Consider the following 16120-nt stretch of genomic DNA (forward strand, 5'->3'; position numbering starts at 1 on the left):
ATATAATAACATTAGTATTAATATCATAACCAAAATGTCTGTGATTAACATTTTGTTTACAGACTGATCACTCAATGCTTCAAACTGTCCATCATCCTAAATAGAGTAAAAGCAGTTTTTTGTTTTATATAGATCATTGGCTATGTGGGAAAATACTGTGTTTGAAATGTATAATTTAAATTAGATGTTAGCTTTTTGTTATATATATATATATATATATATATATATTGTATTCCAGTCTCCCTTCAGATATGTTAAGTGGCATTCAACACAATGCTGCTCACCTCCTTCAGTTGGGAGAAAAGCTGGTTCAGGTTCAGCCTTATGGGGGGGACAGGGCTGCTGAGCCTAAAGATGTATCTGTTGGACCTGGCCCCAGGGGGGGGGACAACTGATTTAGTATGAACAGCTGCTAAAAATGTGCCTGCATTTATTAAAGGTAGGGAGGTAAGAATGGAGAAACCAGCTCGAGTGTGCTAGAATTTGAAAGTACACAACCGAAACAAATCTTCCCCTTCCTTCAGAGTTCCTTACAGAGCCCCTCCTCCAACACACACGAACGCACATATGACCAATGAGGGCACGAGATAAGTCTGTGCCCCGATGGAAGGCTGACAGGCAGGTAGGCCATCCAGTTATTTTAGCCGGCTCAGATGATTGGTCGTGCTTTTTACAGCGCCACGGCTTCAACAGATGACATTTTTGTATGTATTTATTGTCAAAGCATTTAATATATTCATTGCTATCGGGATGTTAAGAGCATTCCATGGAATATAACAAAAAGTGTTTCTTAAGTGAATTACCTACCATACCTTTAAATGTCAGCTAAAAGAGCAGTGAAATTAAAGACCTCTGAATTTTCTGTAAAGATATTAACAGTACTTCATGTCAGCGTAGTAAACAAAAAAACATTAGCTAACAGACTAATTTCCACCACTCATGGACCACACCCACCTTTTCTTGTGAAAAACTGGGTGACATACTGTCGCCCTTTAGTCCCTCTCTCTTGTCTTTCTCTCCTTTCTCTTCTTTTTTTAGAGCCTGACTTTGTTGGTCGTTGAGACATGGTACAACCATAGTACAACACACTTACGTAGGCTAAGTACTATCACTCCTCACATGCTTTCACTCTCTGCAAGTGCCGGTGCCGCACTGCGTTTGGAGGCAGGACCAAACCATTGCATGTAAATAGAGGGGGGTGTACAGAGGCTTTGGGTAATTCACTTTTGGAAGAAAATAAGTAAAATTAATCGTAAATTTAGTGAGTAATTTATCAATATAACGTTCTATTAATGTTAATTATTGAGGATTGATGAAAGGTTACTTACATTTTTTTTCTTAATGTTCTGAACATTTTGGGGCCCCTGTCAGTCACGGGCCCTTAGAATCGTCCTAACTTTTCACCCCCTTACCGCGCCCCTGACTCTCTACCATGCTTTGCGAGCATTCACCTACTGAGTTGCATAAACGTAGCTGGCCAATCGGGGCGAGCCTACCTGAATGCGCGAGCAGGCCCAGTGGCGAAGTCCCTCCCCTTCCGGGGGAGCTCCATGGGACCTTATTTCGGAAAAATTATGTATTGAAGTCAATGGAGAGAGAAAGATTATCTTTTGATCCCATTTGAATTGTGCCACCAATTACACATTTGATGTTTGTCAATTTAAAAGATAATTTTGCAAGTCAAAAAAATAAAAATGTGTCGTAAAACTGTGAAGTAACACATTTTTTTGTGTGAAACGCTTAATTAACTATATCTCTGGTCTCGCAGACCCTCACAACAACACACGTCACCAAGATGGCCGTCACTACTGTCTTGTCAAAAAAGTGATTGACTACCCTCACTATCAACACAATGAAACACGTCCAGAAGAATGTCATGCAAAGCTGCCTGCCTTCCTTTGATTCTCTCTGAACTGCCTGATCTTTTTAATGTTTAATGTCAACCATTTGTGCAGATAGCATGAAGTAGAACAGCATACATGCCAACCTTTCCAAATCCAAAAGAGGTAGGTTTGCGCAGGGCAAATGTGCACGCCCAATTTAGGTAATCAGAAGAAATGGAACCCCAGTAATTACATGTATAAACCATGTATTTAACATATATTGCATCATTTTAAGCATTTTTCAGAAAAAGTGGTAGTTTGGTAAACAGTGACATCAACGACATGTTTGGTCTGTAAAATGCCAGAAAAGTAAAAGAATGAGAGATAAATATCCCAAAGTCTCCACATTGTGTTGTGTTTCTGGTCCTCTTTCAGTTGAGACAGTGTAGATCAGTGTTTCTCAAACTTTTTCATACCAAGGACCACTTAACCAATACAAAAACACTCGCGGGCCACCTAACTCCATAAATATCCAAAAACACATCGTTTTTTACAAATTGCCTGAAAATGGTACAAACAAGTGGCAACATGTGTGATGAAGGTGTTTATCTGGGCTATATCATGTAATCGAAAGTTAAACTTAAGCTCGCTCCATTGTGGAGATATTCCTGCGAGAGTGCTGAAAACTTAAATAAATGTATTTATTTCAAATATGACATTTTACCAATATAGTCATGGGCCACTAGGGGGCGCTCACGGACCACCAGTGATCCGCGGACCACACTTTGAGAAGCACTGGAAGGATGTGTCAGGATGTAGAACTCTTGTGTGAACATTGGATAAAGCCAGGTTCATATTCTTGTTTCATGTTGTTGACATATTAGAGTCAAAGGTTTGCACAGAGCGAAATATATTTGTGTTGCGCCATAAATCAGAAAATACTGCATTAAAAAAGTCATTTCCTGCATTTTTCTACTGATAAAGTGTGATATAAAAAATGTACAGGCTTTGAGATTGCGGTAGTTCACTAAACAGAGACATTAACGACATATTTGGTGTTGAAAATATCAGAAAAAGTGAAAGAATGGGAGATAAATATCCCCAAATCTCAAAATTGTATTATATTTTGTGTGTGTGTGTGGCCCTCTTTCAGTTGAGACACTGTAGGTGAAGGATGCTTCAGGAAAAGACCAAACACTTTTCAGTCGCCAAAATGTGTTTTCGAGACACTGATACTAACGGGGAAATCCTGCAGGACTCAAATGCCTCGTCTCTGTTCTCTTAAACTCATTTGGGAGTGATTACCCATCAGCCCCGGGGGTGCAGAGGACAGGCAGCGTTACCCCCTGTCTGCAGTGTGCACGTTGTTTATCTTTCAGAAACACAGAGGACTGTTTGTATGATGGGATCACAGACACGCTGCAAACAGTGTCCGCCAAAAGTCGAGTCCAGTGTCTATGGAGTGTCATTTTTATTTGTTATAGTTTGGGAAGATTGAAAATTGGTAGGGAAAGACAGCTAAGTCGGAAGGCGGTAGAAACATGTCAAAAGCGGTAGACTACCGCCCAAATCGGTAGGGTTGGCAGGTATGGAACAGATCGCCGGTGCTAATGTAGCGTTAGCATTTCTCCCCCGGGCTTAAATGGTGTATTATAGAATGTTCACACCGGTGTGACAGTACTCTTCAAAGGGTTCACGAAATATGATTACTACTCTTACTGTTTAACATTTTGGGTTACTTGATGTTACTTCATGTTAAGGCTAATACAAATGACAAGGCGACTGTAATGCTAACTAACGTGCTTGCAACTTGATCCAGCCAGCCACTCCTGGTCCTTTCATCAGACGAGAAGCGAAAGAACGAGCAAGACCCATTGCTGGTATGATAACAACCTGGTACTAAGCACACAGGCGTCTTGTTAAAGTTATCTTATCTTAGCTATCTCTTATATTTAGCGGAGGAAAACAATCGTGACATCAGTTATGACATCACTTACGCGATTTGATTGGGATTTGTAGTCTTTCTAGTTGCGTATTTTTCATAGTCTTATATTTCAACACTTTTACGACAAACTTATTAGTTTTTAAGATTGACAAACATCATATGTGTAATTCGTGGCACAATTTAAACGGGATCGAAAGATAAGTTTTCTCTCTCCATTGACTTCAATAAATAATTTTTCCGAATTAAGGTCCCATGGACCGGAAGTAGATGGGCGTGACTTCGCCACTCTATATAAGGTGGCTACGCCTCCCGACTGTCATCCTTTTTCTCTTCAGCAATCTAGCAACAACTGACAGAGAAAGAAGAAGAAAGAGTTATCATACCTTCATGGAGTCGCCACTTCTAGAGACCCGGGCCTGTCCTTCGTGCCCTGGCTTAATAGCGGGCGCCGATCCCCACCACCTCTGCTTCGAGTGTTTGGGGGACCGGGATATGGCTGAGGCGGTGCCATTCACGTACATCATTCCAGCGGGGCGGATGGCTCAGTTTGCCGGGGAGGAGGATGACAAGGACTTCTCGTTGTCGGGCACTTCCGGGTCCGGCGTCCATGGAAGTCCACCAGCCAGGTCTGTACTTCCTCCTAGGTGATGACCATGTCGGCGGAGCGTGGCAGCCCATCTGCTCCCAGCAGGCAGCAGCGGGGCAGATAGCCTCTGCCCCGCTGCTGTGTGACAGGGCGGCTGCAAATAAACACGGGTGTGTTGGTCGTCTCGATCATTGCTCTTCAGATGCCCCCACCTCACCGGATCAGAGCGATTATTTGGCCAAATTAATAGCTTGGTCTACGGCAGGCATCCTCAAAGTCCGGACTCTGATCCGGATCCGGACCGAACCACAACTGTCTCTGGACTCTGAGCAAATTATACTTTTCATATGTATTATCTGTATTATCTGTGTTATCTGCGAGACATCGCCACAACGCAACGAGAGAAAATGATCTGCTATGTCCATAGACTGCAAACAGCGCTCTGCATGTCCTGTTCCACCGTCTGTGTGTGTCTGTCAACGCATTGGTCCAATCACATTCAGCATCCCGTCAGCATTTTTTCCCCCCAAACAATCTGCGAATCAGAGGCACAGTAGGGCGGGTCTTTCGTGGAAAAATGTGTGTCTCGTCTCTTTCAACCTGTCTGAGTCAGAGCGAGAGTTTAAAAAATAAATAATTCGGAGCGAGAGTTAACAGCTCATCTAGTTCCATCTGTACTGTAGCTAGTAGCCTAGTTTCACCTACCGGGGTGGCAACTGACACCCTAAAAATAGGCCTTGCCACCCCAGCTGCCAACCCAGTTGGCAGCTTTGTTTTGAAAGAAAAGTTGTGGCTCATCGGACATTTATGAGAGAAAGTCTCTAATGTCCGAGTGCAAGTGAATGCAGCACAAGATGCACGTTATGTAACCCCTCCCCCGGTCCTGGCACGAGCGTGGACATATGATTGGCGGCGATTTCATTTGAACGGGACGGCGCAAAACGAGAAGCATTCTGACCCAAGCACTGAAGGAATGAGGTATTTGTGGTCTACACTGACAGAGAAGAGACTGTCAGTTTGGCTGTACTCAACATTGAATCAAAACGCACTAAAGCTGTTGATCTTAATACGTTTGTGAGGCGTTTTGCTGAACAAAAAGGTAATGGCCGCATTCAGCTGTAATAGACATGTCAACTTGATGCTCTGCTCACGGATGAGCATACAAAACTATTAAGATGATGACCTTACGTGTGTAAATATATTTTTTTCTTTGAGGGGGTCTGCCCCAAAAAACAGTTTTAAGTCCTGAGAAAGTCAAATAAGACGGTGTGTAAAACTACACTGCCCAGCCAAAAAAAAGTAACCACTTTGATTTAACTAGGCCAGTAGGTAAGGGCTTTCCACTGGATAATAACTGAAGTATAAAAGAATGCATGACTGAAGTGATGGCGACCATGTTGAAGGCAAACAAAAAGAGGAAATAACAGGTCAAGCAAATCCCCCTCTCAGATTCCACAGCAACCAGAAGAACATAAATACTGGCTGGTGATTTGATTAATCAGCTTTGTGATGGAAGAAAAAATGCACAGTGCATTTCCTTAGCTGTGGGTGAGTCCACTGACACCACTGACAATGTTCAGTTGCTGGTGTTTGTGAGTTTTTATGATGAGGCAAAGGGAGAGTTTGTTGAAGATGTGTTGGGCCTGACGAACCTCAGTGGACACACAAGGGGGCAAGACATTTATAAAACAATAATGGGAATGCTGAATGAAAGAGGGTGCAGCTGCCTTTATTCATAACTGTGCAGCTCTTACACTGCAACTCTGAGGGGTCAAGCACAGACACAATAACAATGAAAACTGCTGCATACAGATTATTTTTGTTTTTGAAACCTCGTGTTAAGAATCTTGTTGCAATTGTTTAAAAGTTTGAATGACCGTAATAAACGGACCTTTGTCTTATTGAAACATTTATTTTGGACCTTTTAAGATTTGTATTTGAGTACCCCTGGTCTACGGTGTGGCCGCTGCGGCTTTCCGTGTGATGTCCCTGGGGGATTACGCCGCATGGCACTTTCCAAAAAGACCGTGATGATCTCTTGGGAGCCCCCGTGCATACGGAAGGGCTCTTTGGATCGATTTCCTTGATCACGTGGATGAGGAGTAGTCGCAGCTTGGCGTATGCTGCTTCTTGCTCATCCTCAGAGTACAGAACACTTTCCCACACTCGCCGCCCCGCTGTAAACTCCAGTAAAGGAAGCAACAAGTGGGCGCACGCACGTGAATGGAATAAACCGCAGAAAGTGCTGTCAAAGCACTGTGCAGGTTCAGGAGACGCTATTGCTGGTGTGCTGTTGTCAGAAAACACACCTTGCCTGGTATAATAGCTCCGAATAATGCGTTTCACCGTTGAATGTGAAACACAGCGTTAATACCAAGGCGCACGGCCCCCGTGAGTGGCCGCGGTGCATTCAAGGACCTCTGCAGAAGAACGGTGGGTTACGTATTGTAACCCTAGCGCTAGAGTGATGTGTGTGTGAAAAATGCATTCAGTAACAAATGTGCGTTTTGCCTCCCGGGGGGGTAGCCTGACAGCTTTGACCATCATCCAGACTCTGGGTCTCATGGCGGCTACTCACCTCGTGGAAATGCGTCGCCTGCAGAGGTGGTTTGCCAGCCTTCGTTTAGATCCCAAGAGGCACAAACGATGTCTGGTGACCATACCCCCCCTCAGTGGAGGGCAACCTCTGATACTGTGCATCCATGACAGGATAGGGGGGGGACCTGCCTAGAGAGAGCTATAGGTGGTGGCTGGCCTCTGACGGAAACTCGACACATCAACCTTCTAGAGCTACGGGCAGTAGTACTGCTCCTACAGCACTGCAAACCCTTACTACAGGGCAAACATGTGCTGGTGAGGAGGTGGCTTACATCAACAGGCAGGACGGAGTCAGCTCCGCCGCCTGCCATGGCCAATGTAGAGCCTTGGCCAAGATAGCTGCTCTACACCTTTCCACCGCAGGTGCAATAGGGGCGTTACCCACTCTGGGCCAACCTCTCTAGGCTTGGCTCCTGAGAGGGACAGGCTGAGACGGGAGGGACTGTCAGACAAAGTTATTCAGACTATCCAGGCAGCAAGAGCAGGATCCACCACAGCCTGTTACAGGACAAAGTGGTTGGGATTCCAGCGGTGGTGTGAAGAATGCAGAGGGAAATAACTCTCAGAATAACGTTATTAGCACATTTTTACAACTTGAGGAACGAATGTTTTTAATAAGGGCGAGACAAGTGTTCATACTGGGTAGTTTATTTAGTTTAAAAAAAATTATCCAATGATTTACAGACCACTCTTTCCCAATGTAAGTCAATGGGAAAAAGTGTTTCCGGGCCTGGCAACCAAACGGAAGTGTAGTACCGCCGTTTGGCCAACACGAATATTTTCATCTGAGTCCGGCACACTTCCTTGGGGCTTGGGTTCCACCCACCGTACCCATAGAGTCCAGTAGAGGGCGGAGCCTGTGTGATATATAACGCACAGGCGGAGCCCTCTTCCTGGGGACCCTGTCTTTCCTATGCCGCTCGCTGAAGAGGGTGTAGGATGACAGTCAGGAGGCGTAGCCGCCCTATATACTGTGGGCCTGCGCGTGCGTTCTGGTAGGCTTGAAGCAGAGGTGTTGGGGATCGGTGCCCGCTATTAAGCCAGGGCACGAAGGATAGGCCTGGGTCTCTAGAAGTGGCGACTCCATGAAGGTATGATAACTCTTTCTTCTTCTTTCAAACGTTTTACTTTCTCTGTCAGTTGTTGCTCGATTGCTGAAGAGAAAAAGGATGACAGTCGGAGATGTAGCTGCCTTATATACTGTGGGCCTGCTCGCGCATTCAGGTAGGCTCGCCCCGATTGGCCGGCTACGTTTATGCAACTCAGTAGGTGAATACTCGCATAGCATGGTAGAGTAGTACCCATAGAGTCCAGTAGAGGACTCCATTGTTGTGCTTATATACCTAGGGTTACAATACGTAACCCCCCGTTTGGCTCCCTTCATCCCAGATATAAAGGGGTCATATTAAAGGTGGGGTATGTAATTTTGCAGAAACCAGCTCGAGTGCGCTAGAATTTGAAAGTACACAACCGGAAAAAATCTACCTCTTCCTTCAGACTTCCTTACAGAGCCCCTCCTCCAACACACACGAATGCACACATTACCAATGAGGGCACGAGATAAGTTTGTGCACAGATGGAAGGCTGACAGGCAGGTAGGCCTTCCAGTTATGTTTAGCCGGGCCGGCTCAGATGATTGATCGTGCTTTTTACAGCGCCACGGCTTCCACAGATGACATTTTTGTATGTATTTATTGCCAAAGCGTTTAATATATTTATTGCTATCGAGATGTTAGGAGCATTCCATGGAATATAACAAAAAGTGTTTCTGAAATAAACGACATGCCCTACCTTTAAGCGTAAAAAACAACAATATTATTGTCAATATTAAATGTAATTTATGCCAATAAATCCCCCTAAATCTTACACACAGGTCCATTAAAACATTGTCCGACAGCAGAAACAACACTATAAGAGTGGTACGAGTGAACCATACATACTGTACAGCATGGTCAGTGGCGTAACAAGGTTGTGATTGGCCCCGGTGCAAATATTGTTTTTGCACCCCTCCCCCCACCCAAACATAAGCGCTAGAGATGCGCTCACACACGCACAGACATACACTCTCTCTTGTCCTTTCTCTTTTGAGCGCCGCTCTTGTGCTTTGGTTTGCTGTACATTATAAATGCAAGCTATTCAATGTTTTATAATGCATCAGAAAGAAAGCAGTTCTTTCCGTAGCTGCGGCCTCTGCTGGGCCCGCTGGCAACTCCTCCTGCCCAACTGACTGCTCCCGGTCCGCGCAGCGTTCAACACGCACATCTTCGTCCGCTAAGACGCACTACACCTTCGGCACCTCCGGAGAGAAAACTCTGCTTGGCTTTGCTAAACACTAGGTCAATAGCAAACAAGACGTTCCTGTTAAACGACTTCTTCACCTCTCGTGATCTGGATGTGATGTTCCTGACGGAGACCTGGGTCCACACTGGCGAGTATGTACTGTTTTCTGAATTTCTTCCTCCTGACTGTACATTCTTCAGCTCCCCCCGTACCACCGGCCGTTGTGGGGGCATAGCATCAGTGTTTAGAGCTAATCTCCAATGCCGATTGCTTCACCCTGTAACTAGCTATGCTAGCTTCGAGTTGCAGCTTTTTGAGCTGAACCCGGCCTCGCCTATACTCTGCGCAGTCGTGTATCGTCCACCAAAGTCCAATAAGGATTTTATAACTGACTTTTCTGACTTTCTGTCTGGGATCATGGTGAAATATGATCGTGTTTTGATCTGCGGAGACTTTAATGTCCATGTGTGCTGCGAGTCCAAACCTCTGGTTAGGGACTTTTTAAATCTCCTCGACTCTTTTGGTCTCGTTCAGTCCGTGGTTGGCCCACACGATAAAGGACACACCTTAGATTTAGTATTATCGTTTGGACTGTCTATCTCTGTGGATGAAATCTGTGCAGGAACATGTATCTCAGACCATTTACCGGTTCTGTTTACAACCTCGATCCCTTCTGTGGGAATCGAATCATGTTCCCCTGCGCGTTGTCTGCGTTCAATTAACCCCTTGACTGCCTCACAGTTTTCAGATGCTTTTAATGCTTCTCCGATCTGTAAATTAGAGGTGAACTGTGCTCTTAATGCTGATGAGCTTATCTCCATGTTTAACTCGACATGCACATTAATTCTGGATTCCGTTGCGCCTTTTACGCTTAGACGCACGAAAGTTCACTTAGAGCCGTGGCTTAATGATTGTACTCGCGCTCTTAGACGCGCTTGCAGGCGTGCAGAGAGAAAATGGAAAAAGGATAAACTTCATGTCTCCTTAGAAATCCTTTGTGCTTGCCTTTTCGACTACCAGATGGCAGTCAAAGCAGCTAAAACGGAGTATATCTCTCTGTTAATCTCTAAAAACATCCATAAACCTCGGATTCTTTTTAATGTACTCAACTCGATCATTAATCCTTGTGATGTTTCTCCAATTGTGCCATCGACTACCCTTTGCGATACATTTCTTACATTTTTTTTGTGGGTGGGACAAGTCCCCCGCACTTTTTCAAATGATTAGTTTAGACCCCCCCACTTTTACCATGTGGAAAGTCCGTGAATCGGTCTATCCACTCGCCGCACTTTGTAGAGCACTGTGTCAGTGCTTCACTATCAAATCCATTCCACTTGCTTATTGAGAGAATGCCCAAATCAATGAAACTCCGTACCATGTTTTCACTGCTACTTTGTACCAAGGCAGATTCTCACATAGCGCGCATGTTCAAGGAGTGTTGTTGACAGCTCAGATCTGTTGTATGAAGTGATGCCGGTAGCGGAGGTAAGGCACACACACCAAGTGTTCAGGAAATGGTTAATCAAAGCTGACGATCTCTTGGTTTGATATGTTTTCTCCCCCAGACAACATGGACATAAGAACATTTGTTTCAAAGAAGAGGAAAGTAAGTCATCAGCTGGTAGCAGTTAATCAGTTAACAGTGATGGCGGCGGCGGCGTCTCACTTCTGGAGAGGAGTTTCGTCTTTATGTCATGATAGAGAGATACAAATACTGAATAGTTTAGATGAGAAAAGGCATCGAAATGCCAGGTTACTAGTATGTATCATGTAAACAGGGAACATGAATAACCGATCTCTCTGTGCTCAGGTAAACACCATGATGTCCATGTAGAGACGCAGTCAGTGTGTTTTACTGGAGCCTCAGTTCGATGAGAGATTATTTTCTGAGTTCTTTAACTTCTGTACTCTCTCTCAAAATGGTAATGTGCATTATGTTTTAATTATACTTCTTATCATTCAGAAGCTTTTTGTGTGTATTTATGTTTTACTGAGTGCTTATAGGCCATTTCCATCCCAGTATTCAGTTAACTATTTATTTTCTGTGCACATTACATAGATAGATAATATTCTACCTACTGCTTGGGACTTTGAGTCTTCAAAATGTCCAATGTCACAGACTGGGACTTACTTTAGAGTCAGTTGTATTTACATTCAGTATGACTTGTTATGATTCAACGTGAAAGAGTATACTGCTCAATAAATAATTATCACTTCACCACCTCTCTTGACATCTAGGCGCTTGAGAGTGAGTCAGAGGCAGAACACAGGGACAGTGGAGAGAGGTTCATTGCTGAGGTGAGTGATGAAAGGGAAATGACAGTTTAAAGTCAATTGTGATGTGGACTCTCATCCCAGAATGTTAAGGAAGTCAGTGGGGATATTGAACAGGAAGCATTTCAGTCAAGGGGCATCATATGACCAATATAGACAGAAGAGCAACATTTAAGTCAATGATACCATTCCTAGGTGAACTTAACATCTGTATGGAGTCAGATCAGTCTCAATGTTAATAAATTCTCACAGAAGGTTTCACAAATGTATTTTGCGATGTATATATAAATGACTCTCCACAACAATATCTCTCAACGCACTCACACATATTTATTGTTGTATATAAATGTACAAAAAATTGACATTTAAACTGCTTTTTATTAATTCAAAGACGGCTCTGAATTAATAATCAAATATGTTTCCTTTCTTTACTACTGGATGAAATTACAAAATGTACCCATCATTTTCCTCATGCTAGTATAGCCACATAAAAGTATCAAACCACCATCTACTTGTTGTTTTTTTTTGTGGGGGGGGGACCCCCACACCCCCCCACATTCAAGATGCTTCCTACGCCCATGGTGCTACCCCAGATTCTGCTCCTTTTCTGTGCCCTGCTGTCCTCGACCACTTTGAGCTTGTATCCCTCTCTTCTCTCTCGGATGTAGTCAAGCACTTGCGGCCGACAAACTGCACATTAGACAGCATTCCCTCTCGCTTCCTTCGACATATTTTTGACTCAGTTGGAGAAAGTGTTTTATTGCTTGTAAAATCTTCTCTTAGCTCAGGATGTGTCCCAGCTGCCTTCAAACATGCCGTGGTTAAGCCACTACTTAAAAAGAAAATTCTCGACCCTTACATTCTCACAAATGTTAGGCCCATCTCACAGCTACCTTTTTTATCTAAAGCCCTGGAGCGAGTAGTCTACGTCCAGCTGCAGTCGTTTTTAACCACACATGGTATCCATGAAAAGTTTCAGTCTGGCTTTAAACCCATGCATAGTAATGAAACAGCCCTTTTAAGAGTTTTTAATGATCTGCTCCTAGCCGCCGATTCAGGTAGCCCAGCTGTCTTGGTGCTGTTGGACCTGACAGCTGCCTTTGACACTGTGGATCATAGTATCCTGTTGTCACGGCTTGAACAGTGCGCAGGCATTACAGGCTCTGCCCTTGCATGGTTCAGGTCCTATTTTACAGACCGTAGCCTCTCAGTGCAGTTGGGTGCCTTCTCCTCTGCCAAAGCCCCTCTTACCTGTGGGGTTCCCCAAGGCTCGATTTTGGGCCCCATCCTTTTTCTACTGTATATACTGCCCCTAGGCTCAATTCTCACAAAAAAATAATATCCCCTTCCATTGTTATGCTGACGATGTACAGATTTATCTGCCTCTCAATCAAAATGCCAACTCATTACAGCAGTTGTAGGACTGCTTAATAGAGATTAAATCCTGGCTGAGCCAACACTTCCTCACCCTTAATGAGAGCAAGACCGAGGTCATCTTTTTTGGACCCCAACCTTCAGCCTCTCCGGTTGATATTCTGGGCTCCCTTAGTAAAAATATCCTCCCCTCTGTCATGAACCTTGGAGTGACCTTTAATAGCGCTTTTAAATTTGATAAGCAGGTCAGCATTGTAGTCAAGACCTGCTTATTTTAAATACGACTATTGGCTAAGACCAAGTCGTTTTTATCTTTTAAAGACCTAGAAAGGGTTATTAATGCCTTTGTTACCTCGAGACTGGATTACTGCAATGCTCTGTATGTGGGTATGGACCAGGCCTCAATTTGACGCCTGCAGCTAGTGCAGAACGCAGCTGCACGTCTTCTAACTGGCCATAAAAAGTGTGACTACATCACCCCAATTCTGGCCTTATTGCACTGGCTTCCAGTTCGGTTCAGAATAGACTTTAAAATCCTTTTATTTGTTTTCAAAGCCCTAAATGGGCTGGCTCCGGCCTATGTAGCCGAACTCCTCCATCGCTACATTCCAGGCAGAGCCTTAAGGTCGGCTGATCAGCTGCTGCTGATAGTGCCTAAGACCAGGCTCAAAACCAGAGGGTACCGAGCATTCGTAGCAGCGGGCCCAGGCTCTGGAATATTTTGGCCCTCCATGTGAGGTTGGCCCAGACCCTGGGGGTTTTTAAATCAACACTTAAAACTCACTTTTTCTCTCTGGCCTTTTAGGCTTCTCTTATCAAGAATAACTTTTACCCAAGACCTTTTCCCTCTCTAACTTTTTGAGTTTTATTAGAGGGAAACGGTTTGTAGAGTGGCTTAGACAGGCCGGGGAGTGTTACAATTCGTAGACACAGCGTACCTCCCTATCTCTCATCAATTTCCAACTAAGGCTCCAGTGGGGACTTTGTTCCCTGAGTGTGCCTCTCCACCTATATTTCTTATTCTCTTACTTGCTACCCTTTGCCCATCATTTATTCTAAGGGAGTGCTTGTTTTTTTTTGTATGGGCTCCTGGCCGGCTCTGGGCCCCGGTGCGTTGCACCGGCTACACTGTCGATAGTTACGCCACTGAGCATGGTATATTTACAGCTGGGAAGCGAAGAAATGAGCTGAAACTCAATATCAAGCTCTGTTAATCTGAGAGCAGTTGCTGATTCAGGAGGGGATTCTCTGCAGATTCTCAACCACTCGTACCTCTCACATGAAGATAGATATAATAGCCTCTTATTTTGTAGTGTTTCTGGGGCACATCAGGACATGCTTGATGTATCAGCTCAGGATCCTCCAGCAGTTTCTGGTGGCTGTGGCTGCAGAGAATGATGTCTGGGTCACCTTGATTAGTATGTTGCCACGGAAACACTGGCCAGTGTTAGGGAAATAATTGTCCTAGACTCCTAGATATGACGTATATGACCAACCCTGACGTCTGTTTATCTCCTTTAAGGACATAGGCTGCTTCAGCCATAATGTTATTGTTCCCATTCTGTGACCGGTCAACACTAGGTCACAGATGGTCTGTTGTTGTGGGTGCACTGGGACACTTCCTTCTTTGTTGTTTGTGGACTCCAAGGTATGACATCTTCGAGGCCATAAGTGACGGACGCAAGTGACTCAGTGTGCCCAACTGTTTAAACTATCTTATCAAAATATGTTGATTACTCTGTGAAACCAGTTAAATGGGCTAACGAGAGAGAGGCGCTCCAGAATTGACGTGGCAATCCACCCGTGCAATCAGACCGTGACTGCTGTGACTTGTGATGTGAATCCTCCGGCCGTAACTCCAAATAAACCTCCAGTGTTTGACATCGAAGCTCCTGCTCTACCGTGTCTCCTTCCTGAGTCGGTGACTCCCACTGCATTGCTACACAGAAGTTTCCCTTACAGCCAGGAGGTGGACCATGTAAGCTAACAACCCCCCACTGTGCTATTACCATGACAAAAACAGCAATTTGTTGGAGCCAGCTTGCTCAGATGCAGCATTTTATATATTTTAAATATGTATTCAACATAGATTCAGCTCTCCCCATTGAGTACCTGCTTTCTTTTTAATGTATTTTCTATTGTGTTTAAATGTGACATAATATGAGTGTGTTTAATGGTTTAAATGTCTGCCTACACAAAAAGTAGACGAAAAAAAGTGTTCTTCTTTTTCGTTTTTGTTCTTGTTCTTGTTCTTCTAACACGGCTCAAGATAAGTGCTCAAACATGGATAAATGAACTCACCTGGAATCCCTGGACTCTAGGCGTCGCCGCAGCAACATTTCTGGACATCGGTCTGCAACGACTACGCGCACACACACACACACACACACACACACACACACACACACACACACACACACACACACACACACACACACACACACACACACACACACACACACACACACACACACACACACACACACACACACACACACACACACACACACATTGTTGACAGCAGCTCTTGAGTTGACAGAACGGTAATTAGACAGAGAGTATTGTAGTCTGACCTCAGCAGAGGAGTGAAGATGATGTCAGAAGCATCCAAGTCCATAATGTCATCGTCAAAATCATCTTCATCATCGTCTTCATCTTCATTCCCTGTTCGGACAAGGCTCCTTCCCAAAAGTCGAGCCTCTCTTTCCAGCGGGCCTGGGCGAGCGACAGTCAGCTGACTGACAGAGAGAGAGAGGAATGTATCGTTTCCCTAAAATGACTTATTTTCATTCTTACATCAGTGTGGAGGAGTAATTGGTTTCAGCTGATGATGATGATGATGATGATGATGATGATGATGATGATGATGATGATGATGATGATGATGATGATGATGATGATGATGATGATGATGATGATGATGATGATGATTCAAAGTACACTTGATGCTTGGCAATGTCTGATATTTCTGCCAATATGATCTTGTCACACAGGTATTGGTATAATAGAGTGGTGCAGTGATGACTTTTTGTACACCCTGAAATTTGCATCGCAAGTGCACCCTAACAGAAAACAATGAGATGTTTTCATTGGACTACGTTATATTGTGGAAAATAAGCATCGCATGGCAACCACATGTTTGAGATACTTTTATATGATACGTTTTGATCAGCAGGATAATCTCCAGATAACAGCACTTATATACATTTTAAAGCGTAAGTGCTTTAAAATGCACAGCTA

At 44.2% G+C, this 16120-nt stretch overlaps 1 protein-coding gene across 1 annotated transcript in view; it reads right to left on the reverse strand.

Moving 5' to 3' along the window:
- fer1l4 (fer-1 like family member 4) overlaps nt 1-16120 on the reverse strand; it is a 70148-nt gene that overhangs the window by 38062 nt on the left and 15966 nt on the right. Inside the window, exons 6-7 of the mRNA XM_034082539.1 lie at nt 15454-15618; nt 15182-15242 (exon numbers count right to left, since the gene is read on the reverse strand). Of these exons, the coding sequence (XP_033938430.1) occupies nt 15182-15242; nt 15454-15618 (226 nt within the window). The remainder of the gene's footprint in view (nt 1-15181; nt 15243-15453; nt 15619-16120) is intronic.

This window comes from Pseudochaenichthys georgianus, chromosome 5 (genome assembly GCF_902827115.2).
Source record: "Pseudochaenichthys georgianus chromosome 5, fPseGeo1.2, whole genome shotgun sequence".
In the NCBI taxonomy this organism is placed as follows: domain Eukaryota; kingdom Metazoa; phylum Chordata; class Actinopteri; order Perciformes; family Channichthyidae; genus Pseudochaenichthys; species Pseudochaenichthys georgianus.